The 15,264-nt window shown below is 43.9% G+C and overlaps 1 protein-coding gene across 1 annotated transcript in view; it reads right to left on the bottom strand.

Moving 5' to 3' along the window:
• Positions 1 to 15,264, bottom strand: part of LOC147734920 (membrane-spanning 4-domains subfamily A member 4A-like) — a 72,466-nt gene that overhangs the window by 37,009 nt on the left and 20,193 nt on the right. Inside the window, exon 2 of the mRNA XM_086953687.1 lies at positions 13,632 to 13,809. Coding sequence (XP_086809813.1) covers positions 13,632 to 13,809 — 178 coding nt within the window. The remainder of the gene's footprint in view (positions 1 to 13,631; positions 13,810 to 15,264) is intronic.

Raw genomic sequence — 15,264 nt, 5'->3', positions numbered from 1 at the left:
CAACACCCAGTCCCCCATCCAGGTCATAATAAGCCCTCCATTTGCCCCACACTATGCGGAATTTCCTCGGGCACCCTCTTGCCTTATAGGTGACCCTTTCTACCGCTATATACATACCCGTCCCCGCCTTCTAGTTTCAGAGCTGGGGCGGGATTACGTCCCCCCAGGTTCGTGCTACATCCCGTTTTGCCACCACCAGGGCCAACTGAGCGAATATTAGGTGCGGTCGGCCCAGATGTACATCTCCGGGAATACACAACAGTATGAATTTAGGGTCCAGTGGTAGCGTTGTGTCTAGGTTCTTGTTCAGTTCAGTTCCCCCAATACACCCTCCCAATAGGTCTGTATTTCGGTGCAATCTCACAACACATGATAAAAATCTCCCTTTTCATAGCCACATCTCAGGCAGCTAGGGTCTCCAGCATGGCACTTCCGGTGGAGTCAGACCCTATCATAATAGACTCTGTGGAGTATTTTATATTGGATGAGGCAGAGACGAGATTTAATAGCCACCTCTCGATGATGCATCAGGGCCGCTTCCCAGTCTGTGTTATCAAGTGCGCACAAATTCAGCTCCTAGGTCTCCCCCAACCTGCCTGGTCCGGTATGTGAGTGAGACTGCATTAGTAAGCACATGCTCCTGTATCAGGTGCCCCTCCAGTGGAGCGTAGTCTGATAACGGTGAGGAGAGCGAGGTCTCCGCTCGCCAGGCATGTAAAAAATGCTTGTACTTAAAAAACTGAGAGATATGTAGTGCAAACTCCGTCTGAAGCGAGCGGGAGCTCTTTAGCTTACCCTGGGCCATGCTGTTTCCTATAGTGGAGATACCTATGGCATCCCACCCCTCGAAGCTCCTCAGTTTTTGGAGTTCTTTTAACCAGGGACAATGCCAAAGGAGTGTCTGCTTGGTGGGTTTGCAATCCCATCCCATAGCCCTTGTCGCTCTCCCCCACACTTCAATCGAGGTTCGGGTGGCCGGGGGAAGTCGCCTGCTCCCCCATCCCCCATAGAGATAGTGGAGGCAGGTATGCCAAGCCATGGTTTCCCTTTCCAACCTGTAGGTGGGATGATCTGCCGTCCCGAATATCCTTTCACCGGTTAGGAGTTCTGCCCAGTAGTAGGCCTCTATATCTGGCAGCGAAATCCCCCCATTATATTGATTACGGTGCAATGTAGTCAGAGTGATCCTCAGGTGTTTCCCAAGCCACAGAAGGGAACGTAGTTCCGGTTCAATCACTCAAAGTCTGTCTGGACAGGGGAAAATACACATTCTGCAGTGCATAAAGGAAACGGGGCAGAATGATCATTTTGAACATAGCCGCCCGGCCTAGAATTGTTATAGGGAGGGACTTCCATCTCTGTGCATCGTCTGCAAGGTGGTAAATACCCTTTTGATATTTCTCCGGTAAGAGAGGCTCTTTTCTGTGGTAAGGTAAATCCCTAGGTAGGTGAATCCAGTTTGGGCTATCTGGTAGGCCAGACGGACAGTGGGGCTTTAGATGACCGACTTTTTCCAATATAGCTAGAGGCATATGTGCCACGCTTGCTATACATACAGCCTCACAACCTAGCTTAGCATGCCTCAGAAGAGAATATTGTAATTTGTTGCCAGGTCAGGAAAAATAACTACAGTGGGTGTGCAGGATGGGAATTGCTGCACATGTAGTCCATGCAGATAGTGCAGCCGGATCAAAAAGTTGGGATGCTCCTCCCCATGCCACCTCCATGGTTTCAGTGGAGCCATAAGCCATTGTAGTTGGACAGCAGGGAAGCTACCACCCTTTTCAGTAGAGTATTTGTCATGGTGCTGTTACGGTTGCCCTTCATGGGTGGGCTGATGTGAGGGCAGGGCAGAACCACAGGAGATGATGTAGCCTAGGCCTAGGGTCTGTAATGGAAATAATTTTCCTGGCTAGGTTAATTTCATAAACACAAAGTTTACTCTGCCATACTGTTGGTGTTATCAAGTTTACAGTACTTATTGTTGGAGGTGACTAATGTCTTTTAGTAATTATGCATTGAACGTAAGGATTACCACTGGACAAAGTATCAATTCTCAGAAGTGTAACTCAATGTTTCAGTCCATACATCCCTACGAGTACATTCTTCCTCGTCACTATTGCTTAATTTCTTTTAATATATGGCTGTATTAATAACAGACAACACAAGCATTTGTTTTGCATAAAAGCTTTTCATTTTTGTTCCTGGGGAATATGCTATATCCTCATCTATTATTGACGTCTGGATTCAAGTTAACAAGGTGACATGTGTATCCCACTGTCCTAGACTAAGCACACTGTGTGCCTATTGTTTGTGGATACCCAGGAACACCAGGCGCAGAGTCATGCAAGCCCTTGTCTTAAGCAGACTAGAGCAGACTAGACCGCGTCAGCGCGGTCTATGCCAGAATATCTAACCACCTCCTCCACCGACTTCACATCATCCAGAACACTGCAGCCTAAACCAGCCACCTCACAAGACACCTAAGAGAACTCCACTAACTTCTGATACAGAAACACTGTCAATTCAAACTCCTCACGCACACATGCAGGGCACTGCACAACACAGAGCCAATATACTCCAACAGCCGCCTTTGCTTCCACCAACCCACCAGACACCTGTGCACAGCCACACTCTCTCTTGCACCCTGGGTCCGCAAAAGCAAAATGGGAGGCTAGGCTTTCTCCCACATCAAACCCAAAACATGGAACAGCCTCCCTCTACACATTAGTGCCTCCTCCGCGCTTCTTGAATTCCTCAAGAGGCTGAAGACTAGCTATATGACCCTCACACAACTATACACATGCCATAGTTCCTGGATACCCTTTCAGGAGATAAGCACCCCACTACAAATCCAGCAAACATAGCATACTCACTTTATAACATGTACCAGACTCCAGTGAGCTTAGAACCCATACCTACATTTTCTGTACCAAAGCCCTGTGCTGGAAGATAAGAGCTACAAAACATGTGCAATCCAGCACAAACTTGAACCACCAGGCCTGCAAATGTTTTTTACTGACAGTGTGAGAGCCCCCTGGTTTCTTGAACAATGATTTTAGCCTATCTTGTGCATGCATGAGTCAATTTTCTTCAACCATGGTATTGTACTACCTTTGCCACAGGAAGGCAGTCTTTTATGATGTCTTTAATTAGGGTTCCCTCCGTATTAGGCCAGCTTATAAACCAAAAAGGCAGTGGGCGGGCACTAATATAATCCTTGACATAAGTGATGCCTGGCTCCCTGTGATGTTAAAAAGCTAGAGCTAGAAATGGGCGCCCCCAAGATCTTCATACAAAATCTTTGCTCCTCAAGTTGGATTTGATGACAGTTCTCAATTCCCCAGACTTCAGCCCCATAGGTAGCAATGGGGCGGCACTGTGATCTGTAGATCTGGAGTAAGGGCACTAAGGCTCTCCCTTTCCTGGGGCGGGGGAAAGCTGAGTAACGAGCCTATTGCTCTGGAAAGATTGCTCCCACTGTTTGCTATATGTGCTTTCCAAGTACCACTATCGCTGAAGGTCATACCAAGATAAGAAAAAGTGCTTGGCCGTTGTGAAACCCATACTCAAAAAGGCTACCCTGGACCCCCTTAAACTTGAGAGCTATCGCCCTATCTCTCTCCTTCCCCGGGCCGCGAAAATTGCTGAAGCCTATGTGAATGAGGTGCTGACTGAACATCTTGCGAGGGAATGTATTCTGGATCCTTCCCAGAATGGGTTCCGTGTGGGCCACAGCACGGAAACTGCCCTGCTCTCTATGACGGAACATCTTCGTTCTGTGCTCGACTCCGGTCAGACTGCGGCACTGATACTTCTTGACCTCAGTGCCGCGTTTGACATGGTTTTGCACAAAATTCTACTTCAACGTCTATGAGAGGCAGGTGTTGAGGGCACTGCACTCGATTGGTTCCGCTCCTTCCTATTTGATCGGACCTTCAAGGTCGCCACTCCACCGTTTGAGTCCAAACTCTATCCCCTGGATCTGGGTGTGCCTCAGGGTTCGTCATTGAGCCCCACATTATTCAATCTTTATGTGAGGCCGCTGGCTGCTGTCGTCAAGCATTGGGGTCTGACCATGGCCTCTTATGCTGACGACACGCAGCTGGCGGTCACCTTGAGTGGGGCTTCCGACTGTGATGCCCCCAGATTTCGGGAAGGACTCCTGGCAGTAGCCAGCTGGATGAATACCAACTGTGTCCAGCTTAATACCAAAAAACAGAGGTCATGATAGTGGGCAAGCGAGCGGATCTCTGGGGTGATAAGTGGTGGTCCCCTGAGCTGGGTGCAACCCCTACTCCAGTCACAGAGGTAAAGAACTTGGGGGTTTGGCTAGACCCTGCCCTCAGTTTTTGTGGCCATACGGAAAAAGTAGCGCCCACCTGTTTTGGCATCTTACGAGGGTTGAGACCTATCTTGAGGTTCTTTAATGCCTCAACCAGGCAGCTGGTCATTCAAGCATCCATACTATCACGGCTTGATTATGCCAGCTCACTATTGCTGGGGGCCAACCAGGCTGAAATCGCGTATCCAGAATGCTGCAGCTAGAGCCCTGGTGGGGCTACCGAGGTTCTGCTCTGCAGAGAGTACCATCCGCTCTCTACATTGGCTGCCGGTGGCACAGAGGATCTATTTTAAGACCCTGTGCCTGTCCTTCAAGATCCTCAGGATGGCCTCCCGCCCGATTCTTGACAATCTTCTGAAGCCTTATGTGCCTTCGCGCCCTTTGAGATCCATGGGCCAAAACCTGGCTGTGGTCTCACGATTCAGACTGTGTAGAGCGGGAGGACGTTCCTTCCGAGTCTTGGCTGCAAAGCTGTGGAATTCTCTACCGTCCCACATCCGCAAAATTGATGAGTTGCTGAAATTCAGGAGAGCCATCAAAACGCATCTGTTCCCTCATTTCTCTTAGGATCTTGATCTGTGTGTCTCCTCCATCATACTGCTATGTTGTGTCTGGGTACTCTTCCAGAAGCGCCGGGACACCCCTTGGCTGGGGAATCTGTGCACTATAGAAGTGTTATTAACATTAACATAACATGTAAACTAGAGTTTTTAGACTACTTTTAGGAATGATATATTTTTTTTTAAGCCGCAGGCCATAATTAAAGATTTTGTAAAATGTATTCAGAGGTCTAATGATGCCATCAAATTTACAAAGCCTCTTACTAACAGAGAAAGCACCTTTGGAGTACGAGCCATTAGCACGGCATCGTCGGTGTATAATAGTGCTGGTAAAACTGAACCCTGGATTTTCGGGACATCAGGGGTAATTGAAGTTAAAAAAGATTGAAGGTTGTCAATGTATAAAATTAATAAAAGTGGAGCTAAAACACAACCTTGTCTCACACCTCTCTGAATGTCAAAGTATTCTGACACTTCCCCATTGGTATTAATTCGTATTCTTGCTTTCATACCTCTATGCTAGTATGCTAAAAAGTGCATTCCGTGATTCTACAGGCCAATGGAGATTAAAACGAGCCACAGCTTTGAGCGATTTACACATTCAAATTCTGTTGATAGATCCATAAAAGCCAGGCAAACTGGAGACTTTTTAGCAATGGTATATTTTCCTATAATTAACTAGAGGTTAAGGCGCTGATCTATAGTGCCCACTTTGGGTCTAAAACCATGTAATGTAATTTGACTTATATAGCGCACAAATCACCCGAAGGTCTCAGGGCGCTTGCTTAGGGAACCCGTCCTGGTATTCCCTTGTGAGATACCCCCGGCAGGGTATCCACAAGGTGAAAGCCAGGCATCCCGCCGCGAGGGGCCGTAGTGGAGTTTAAGCAAGCTATTGCCCAGAGTCGCAGAGTGTGACCCCGTGAGTTGAGTAGGCACCGGCGCGAGAATTAACGAGTCCGTGGAATTTTGAGCCCGAGACCCTGCCGCGTCGGGAATCGAACCCTGGTCCGCGGCCGCTCTCAGCCTCCGGGTCTGCCGCCTCTAACCACTGAGCCACACTTCTCTTTTCACATTGGCACATTGATTGATATGGTTGTATAAGACCCTACACAAAAGTTTTGAGGTAGTGTCGATTACTGAAATGGGTCTATAAAAGTTGGGCAGAGAGCCGTCCCCCCATTTAAAATGAGGAACTATAATGGAAGTTCACCATGAAGTAGGAATGTATAGGCATTTATATAGCGCACTACTTACCCGGAGGGTCCCGGGGCGCTTCGGCCGCTGCGAAACCCTTCCTGGCTTCCCTGAGAGATGGTCCCTTAATGGGTATCTCCAGGGTGAGACCAGGCATCCCCGGCGGTCTGGTGGGGCCGTTAGTGAAGATGAGGCAAGCTAATGCCCAGAGTTGCCGAGTGTGATCGCTGATCAGAGTGGGCACCGAGGCGAGAGAATTATCGAGTCTGCTGACCCTGGTCCAGAAACCTGCCGCGCCGGGAATCGAACCCTGGTCCCGGGCCGTCCTCTGCTCTCGGGTCTGCCGCCTCTAACCAGTGAGCCACAATACTTCAGGAACAGGGGCAAAGGTAAGGATATAGAATAGATTCAGCAAGAATGGCGCCCAAAAGTCGGGATTATGTTTCAGGAGATCGATAGGGAGCCAATCAGGACTGGGTGCCTTGCACCAGAGACACAGCTGTAATGGCTCCTCTACCTCCTCCAAGATCAGTTGTACTGGAATAAAGTTAAAATCGGGCATGAAGGCGGTTTCTGGACTGTCCTGGGCATATTTTCTGGTAAAATGGGCCTCCCTGTCCTGACTGGAAATGTTACAATAGATCTTGGGCTCTGATTGATTGGGTTGTTTCCTCTTTTTACCGGCAGCTCAGAAGAGTTTTCTAATCTTACTATTTGCTGCTGAGGTAATGGAATCCCATTGCCAGTCCAATAGTGTTGCTGTCCTGATGTGTATGGTCCAGTTACACTGCTTGCGAGCTTCAGCCACAGTTGGAGAATTCTTTAGGAAAACCGTAAGAGTATGCCAAGGTGGGCAATTAGTATTTGCCCGATTCACAGAATGAACTTAAGACTCAATCCTAAATTTACTACTATTTTGGTATTCACAGAATACACTTACTACTTTTGGCATTCACAGAATGCACTTACTACTTTTGGTATTCACAGAAGTTAGGATTTTGTCTTAAATTTTTCTTAAGACAGACTTAAGACAGACTTAAGACAAAATCCTAACTTCTGTGAATACCAAAAGTAGTAAGCGCGTTCTGTGAATACCAAATTAGCAGTAAGTTTAGGATTGAGTCTTATGTTCATTCTGTGAATCGGGCCCTGAGAGAGCACTCCCAATTGAACCATCATGGTCTACTGGGTGGTTTCTGGGTTGGTACAGTAAGCTCTTTTTTATTGTTATCACAGAGGTGGGCAAAGGCAACAACAGTAGGGTTAGCCGTATTGGCCTCAGTGAGGCATGCCAGTAGCAAGGGGAAGTTTTCAGTAATCACTTTCTAAAATAAACGCTCAGTGATACAGCTCTCCATCTTAACCTTAGACCGTGTGAGGAGGGTTCAAGATGGCTGGCCTCAATCTCCTTATTAAATGTTGGCTTAGGCGTTAGCGCAAGAAGGGTTTTGTAGTAGTTCCTTATTAGTATGTTATTCTTCCATACTCTTAGTCCTATGTCAAAGTTATGGCAATGGAATGTTACTATTTGAATCCAGGAGGTTGTCAGTAGCTGGAAGCTGTGGATATGAACAGTCAATAAAGTATGTGCTCTTACACTTACCTTGTCTGTTGTCATCACTACAAATTTGGCAACGAGTTGGACTGTTGTCTCCAACGTTGCTGACAGTTGCTTACTGTGACCGTCGTGGAAGCTATTTTTGTGGTGGCTCTGACGCGCATTTTATCTTCATTCCTGCGCTGGTCCTTGTGAGTTTTCTGGAAGTTTCTAGGGGGTTTCATTCGTCTATTTGGATTTCCCCTTTGCGAAGAGCGTCCGTTCAGTTGGGTTAAAGGATAGACCCTACTATCACCGAAGTTTTCTTCAACTGATGATGCAGTAGAATTCCCAGCAGGAGTTGGTGAAGTCTGTGTTCCTCTGGTGACGATGAGGGCTCTCACAGCAACGCATCACTGGTATCTACGAGAGCAGCGTGTTAGTGGAGACTGTATTTGGTGACGGAGAGGCTGCCGACAACAACGCGTCACTGGTGCCCAGCAGAGCAGCGCGTTTGCGGTGAGCATCCTGTGGTTTCCGGAGTTACCGCGTGGAAAAGTCTACGCAGCGCTGTGATGCAGGAGTTTCTTTGTTTCTGCGGTTACCGTGGCTTGTTACCTTGGTTGCTGAGCAGTGCGTCAGAGGTTGGTGCGTGTCCTTTGGCTACGGGCCAGAGCGTCAGCAGTGCGCGTCTCTTTCCGGGATTCTACTTGGTTCTGTCAAGTAAAGCGCTTGTATTTTCCACACTGATTTACGGCGATGTGTGAGCTGAAAGAAAGTGGAAGTCCAGGCATTCCGGCAATTTTTGGGGGACGTGATATTTTTGCACAAGAAAGTAAGATCCATTTTTCTGATGGCAAGATGTGTGTGTACTTTTGCTTTTTTAACAACATCTAACATTACAGGAACAAGTGTGTCACACGGTGGAATGACAAGTATCTCACAACTTTTGAGATTGTTTCTTTGTTTTTCAGTCAACCTGGAGTTAACATTTGTCATTTCTGATTTAAACTTCATAGCGACAATCTCTTGGATAGTTTGTCAGTCAAATTGAAGTTGCTGTTTTCATTTGCTGTTAGTAACAATTGCTGTTAATCCTTGCAGGAGGATAATTTATTTACCTATTGTTGGTTGTCAAATTTAATATTTTTTTTTCACGGGTAGTCTTCAAACGTAGTGATTGTTTCTTGTTATTTTTGCCATGCAACATGTACAGCCTCCTCCTCCCTTTTTACATCTTCCAGGTGATCCACCAGTCAAGTGGCAAGTGTGGTACAGACCCCTTGAGAAATATCTAGGTGCTATGGGTGGTTCAAGATTCAGTGCAGAAAGGAAGTGTTTCAGCCTAGAACATAATCTGGGGTTTGAGGGTCAAGCTATTTTGGAACATCTTCCTCCTTTAAATGTAGTTGAGGGTAAGGAGGAATTGAATGTTTATGATCAAGCTGTGGGTAGGCTTGAGGAACAGTTTGATGTAGAGAGCAGCAGAGTTGTTGCTAGGCACAAGTTTTTTATAAGAAAACAATAGTGTGACGAGAGCATTGTGTCCTATGTAGCCGCATTGCGAATTCTTGCTTCTGAATGTCAATTTGAACATTTTACATCCCAATTAATACAAGACAAAATTGTTGTATATTGTGGGGAGAGGAAGTTCAAGAGAAATTACTTACTTTAAAGAACCCTTCTTTAGATGAGACAATTACCATTGTCAAGAGTATTGAACTTATTAAAAAAGCATCTAAAGAATTAAAAAAGAAAAGAAGAATATTGTAGCTGTAGCTAAAGATCAAAAAGATTTTAGTGAAAAAAAATCAGATAGACAAAGCTAAACCGTAATCTGAACAAAGAAGTAACAGATTTTTGTCTAATAAGGTTGAGAAGAAATCTTACTCAAAGAATGTATGTAATAAGTGTGGGTTCCCTCTGCATTTTTAAATGTAGCAAACAAGGTCATTTGGCCAAAATGTGTGGTTTTTGGGGGAGTATAAATGTTGTGTATTCTGAGGAACCTAAGAGTGATTCTATAATTGAAGGTGTTAGCTCTCTTACTGATTTTGTAGTGGTCGTTAAGGATGATTCTGAAGATTGTGTTGATCCTATTGTAGATATGTTGGTTGACGGGCAGTGTCTGCACCTACTGGTGGATTCGAGTACGTGGATTACTATGATTACGAATGAGCTATTTGAGAGTACTTGGGGGAACAGACCTCTCAATCCTCCTGACAGAAGCCCTGTCTCTTATGAAGGGAGAAAATTGATTTGACAGGTTTCTTTGTGACTTCCTTGGTTTTTAAGGACAGGCACATCCAAGGGAAGGTTAGTGTGGCCAAAATGGGTCTCAACATCCTGGGTTGGTACCACCAGGGGTTGTTCGGAATGACTCTTAGGCCTGGCACTTCTGAACAGGTTTCTGCGGTGGGTGAACAACCCTAAGGAGAGACTTTAGTTTCTTGTTCCATGAAGCTTCCTAAACTCTTTGGTGATAAACTTGGTTGTGTTAAAGGGTTCAAACACTTCATCATGATCAAGGAGGGGGCTCTTCCGATCAAACACAAATTACGTAATGTGCCTTTCAGCATCAGGGGTGATCTCTCACTTGAACTTAGGAAGATGTACGAGTCTGGTGTCATTGAACCCATTGAGTCTTCACTCTGGTTATCTCCTTTGGTGGTTGCGCTGAAAAAAATGGGACTCTTAGGGCCCGATTCACAGAATGAACTTAAGACTCAATCCTAAACTTACTACTATTTTGGTATTCACAGAATGCACTTACTACTTTTGGCATTCACAGAACGAACTTACTACTTTTGGTATTCACAGAAGTTAGGATTTTGTCTTAAGTCTGTCTTAAGTCTTTCTTAAGTTTGTCTTAAGACAAAATCCTAACTTCTGTGAATACCAAAAGTAGTAAGTGCATTCTGTGAATGCCAAAAGTAGTAAGTGCATTCTGTGAATACCAAAATAGTAGTAAGTTTAGGAATGAGTCTTAAGTTCATTCTGTGAATCGGGCCCTTAGGGTTTAGATTGACTTGCGCAGCCTCAAAAGGGAGATTTGGGTAGATTCCCACCCTCTTCCCCGAATTTCTAAGTTTGGTCCTCTTTTTAGGGTGGATGCCACCTCTCAATTTGCTGTTAGAGTCAATGGAAAAATTGGTGGAATCTTTCTAGGATATATAAGATTCCAATGAAGGTGCTTCTACAATTGGGTCTTGAGACAAACAACATCTTCCAGCCTGATTTTGTATCTAAAAGGGGTAATGTCCATAAGAATATGCCTCAGTCTTCTCAGGTCAGGAAGAGTGGTAGGACGAGTGTTTCGCCCAAACGATTAAATCTTTAAGTCCAAAATTATTATATTTGTAGTTTATGCTTTTTATGTATTGCAATAATATTTGGCTAAACGTTTATATTTTTTTAGTTTCCACTTTTTATGCTTTGAATTTCTATTGGTCCATTTTTCCTTTGTTCATTTTATTCTCTTATCTTCTTGTTCCTCGGTGTATGTTCTTTATCTTTCCTCATCTTTCTCTTCTTTTGTTTCTTTATTGAAAGAGAGGAGATGTTGTAGTAGTTCCTTATTAGTATTTTGTTCTTTCATACTCTTAGTCCTATGACGTCACTGTTATGGCAATGGAATGTTACTGTTTGAATCCAGGAGGTTGTCCGTTCCTGGAAGCTCTGGAGATGAACAGTCAATAAATTATGTGCTCTTACACTTACCTTGACTGTTGTAATCACTACAGGTTTCAACAGGGTTGTGGATGCTACAGCTTGAGGAGATCAATGTGCCATGTAACAGAGTGTCTACAAAATTAGAGGATAAAAACTGTAATATATTTTGGAATTCTGGCCTCGACCTTTGAAAGTATGGGGTATTTCATACTCTCTGTATACAATATCCATGACATTGAATAAATCATGAGGAGCCAGGAGGGAGATCAGCTTGCGTCCTCTTCCATTAGGGGTATTTCCGAGCAGCTATGTCCTCCACATAATTGACATTAGGGTTCTTTATATGGGGATAAAAGGAAAGTATTGGGCAAAATCTAGCATTGAAATCTCCCCCTCTAAAAAGGCCAACGGTTTTGGTTAGACCACTCTCTGTTGTGATATTCTGGAGAGCAGAGATACGCTCCAATAGGAAGATTAATTTGGTGCTGTGCCCATGATAAAATCATTATTATAAAAGTTAGTTAAATGAAGTGTCCAACCTCTTTTATACCTTTTTGTCAACAAATTAGGGTGAACCATCTCAAGGGCCTTTACACTGCCTCCTGCCTTAATGTTCACTCAAGTTGCCATCCCCACTATCGCACGCCCTGACCTTGACATCGATGGTTGGTTGTGGAAGCAGACAAAACCCTTCATGTGTATCTCATTTAGTGACCAGGTCTCCTGAAACATCAGAATGTCATACTGGGCAATGAAGGTGAGCCAATCGGGTCATGATAATTTGGTTTGTAACCCGGCTATATTCCAGCTCAGCATTTTTAGAGTTTTTTTAGGGCTTTCCGTTATGCTGAGAAACAAGAGTGTTCTTGGGGACAAGATCTTAAGATGGCTCAGTAATGGCTATTTGAAATGGTGCTTCAAATGTTTACTGGAAAAATTATTGTAGAGTAAAACGGAAGCAATTTGGTTGTCAGTTGTATTGGGAGTGTAATGATAATTTTGATAGCATCATTTAAAACATTTTATTTTATATTTTAGAATCCCCTGATGAAGGGATTTTTAATCCCGAAATGCATTCGGTTATTTTTAATAAAAATCGTGACATGTGGAACTCTATGGTGCTCCTGTGCTTGTGTGAATATCGTTGCAAAATACTGGAATGAGTAAAGCTAATTGAATAAATATTGAAAAAAATAAGGATTAAAAGTAAAAGTGGAAAATATGGATAAATAGAGGATTAAACTATTTTAATTTAATTCATTTGATTCATTCAGATATGTGGCTGTGCAGCTTGGTGAATTTGAGTAGGTTCCCAGGTGTTTTGTTAATATTGCAGCTCAATGGAGCGGAGTGCGGACAAGCTTGCACGACTTAAAAGTTCTGAATTGGTTTAAACATTAACAAATTGGATGGCGCCGGTGTGCATCTCACCACTTTCAATATTCAGTAATTGCTAGGCCTGTTCTATCAATAAGATTAGATCTCAGTCATTCCCATTCATCTAAGCCTTCTTTGGTGGCAAATCAATTTCCCAGCAAAAGGTGGTGGGGTGTTGAGGGCCTGCCAACATGTGTTTGTAAAAGTAACCCAGTGGGAGGCAACAAATACTAGTGGCAAGACTTGGTTATCTTCCTGAAGTCTTAGTAGATTACAAGCAATTGCTAGTTTTCGGAGGTTAATCACATTACAGTCACCTGCAATGGTTTTCTTAGACCAACCAACCCTCCGGACTATTAGTAGGTTGCTTATTAGTTAACTTGAAGACTTTATGCTTGATTAGCCCGAAAACACTTATGTATCTAAGTTCCTCCCAAGATTTTTTTGGTTGGCTCTTCGGGGTGGTACTCCAGCCAGAACTACCACATACAGACAGGCTGCTGAAGGAAGGTCTAGGATCTCCAATGACCCCAAAAGTTCTTGAGATTCGATTACACATCGAGCATTACTATTGCCTGGGGATGTATTGTGGCATGTGATATTCATTGGTCATTGAATATTACAAGGACTCTGTTTCTTAGTTAAAATTTGGGCTACTATCATATAAAGAGATTTCACAGACTTAAATTATGAATGTGTTTGTTATTTTGTACCATCGAAGTGGTGATACAAAGCGCATAATCGATATAGGTGCTCAAAACCTTTATATGTGTATCTTCAGAGTAAAAGCAAAGCCACCGAACTGAGATATTTGATACCCACATCAGAATATATGTCTAAAGTTAGTAATAGAAGACGGATGCTGGTATAAAAACATTAAGGGTTTTGAATTAATATATTGCTGGTGTCTACAGTGCTTCTATCAAGCTAGAAACCTACTTACCCCCAAGGCCTTCGGCTCTCCTTTGATGAACCTCTGCAAGGGCACTGGAAACTGGCATAGGACATTCTGGAAGACACTGGTGCCGACCTGGATCTGCTGCTGCTGGGTTGGGGGGATCACTTGAGTAATCACAAGCACCCCATTGGCTCCTGCCATGGCTTGATTCATGCTTAATGAGCTGGAAGAAAATATTACAAAAAGAAAACCCAATGGATCTTTGATTATGAAGAGTGATGGGAATAAGACATACTCCAAACAAGTTCAGCAGATCATGGTTATGGTTCAAACTAAGCATGCCAACTTTGAGAATGTAAGTGTCCGCTGATAACGCCAATTGGATTGGCCATGCATTGATATATTGAAAGATATTTTGCGATAGGCAAGTAGGTTCTGTTTCTTATGGCAAACTAATATGGTCAACTTGGCACCACACTGTGGTCAAAATCACTCACTTTAAAACCATGCAGGGTAGTGAGATATAGCTTCTCAGGGTTGATGATGAAGCAGAAATGTTCATGTTTATGGTACAGACCATGGGTTTAGAAGCAATACAGGTTCCTATGTTATAGTGGCGTGGGTGGAAGTCCAGGAGTAAATATTCACCCTTTATTTAGGTTAAAGGTCAACAGCATCTCAAGTTGTTGAGACTTGAGTTCATTTATGGATAGCGTGGAATTCCTAGATTTTATTTTTCAGTCTCATATGCTGTTGGGGGAAATGCAAGTTGCACTGTACACTTGAATTATCTGACTTTTTTCAAGGTAGAGTTGTGAGGTCTCAATTGATTCTTGTTTCAACCTTTGTATTTTCATTATGGTTAGTATTGTCTCATGTCTGTATGATGCATTTGATATGATGGGAATTTTAACATATGGTTTAAAGAGGAAGACTTTGTGTAGTATATGGTGCAGAGCAGGAGCGGCTGGTATTGGGAAGACAAGGCTGGATGGGTGAGGGGAGTCAGGGTAAACCCGATGATGAAGCATGACACTACTAGTGTTTGAGGGTTACTTAACTGAAAGGAATTGCTTCCTTCCCCATGCATGAGTGGTTGACGCCACAAACGTTTAGTGCTGAGCTTTTATTATACAGGTTAGGATACCTCAAGTGATTAGTATTTGATTTGGGAGGACATATCCACATCCGGAAAAACCTCTCTACCCTTCCGGCTTAGGTGAAGGACCCTTCTACCTTAGCGAAGTACAGTTTGCTTTTGCCATAGGCCTACACGTGTTCTTTGTTGCCCATGCCTTCTTGTTGTTCTTGTTTGAACATGTGGCCGGCCGCCATTTTGTATAGCCAGCAGATTGCTTTTGTCACAGGTCCTAATGTATTCTTCATTGCCCATGTCTTCTTGCTTGTTGTTGTTTGAAGACACGGCCGGACGCCATTTTGTGAAGCCAGCAGTGTGTTATATCCTTTTTTCCTATTTTCAAAGTCATTTTCAAGGGACATGCTATGTTACCAGATTTGTAGAGCGCATGGGGCGTCCCACATACATTGATAGAAGAGGGCTATGCCTTGTTGTTTCTGGTCAATCTTTTTTTACAGATATCAGTTTAATTTGCTTGAGGATGATTTTAGTAGGTATGTGCACTGTTTTTATATTATTATAAACTTTCATTTCCCCCTG

Source organism: Lissotriton vulgaris, chromosome 1_2 (assembly GCF_964263255.1).
Source record: "Lissotriton vulgaris chromosome 1_2, aLisVul1.2, whole genome shotgun sequence".
NCBI lineage: Eukaryota > Metazoa > Chordata > Amphibia > Caudata > Salamandridae > Lissotriton > Lissotriton vulgaris.
Note: the sequence above shows the minus strand (reverse complement) of the source record. Positions and strands in the feature narration are given on the sequence as shown.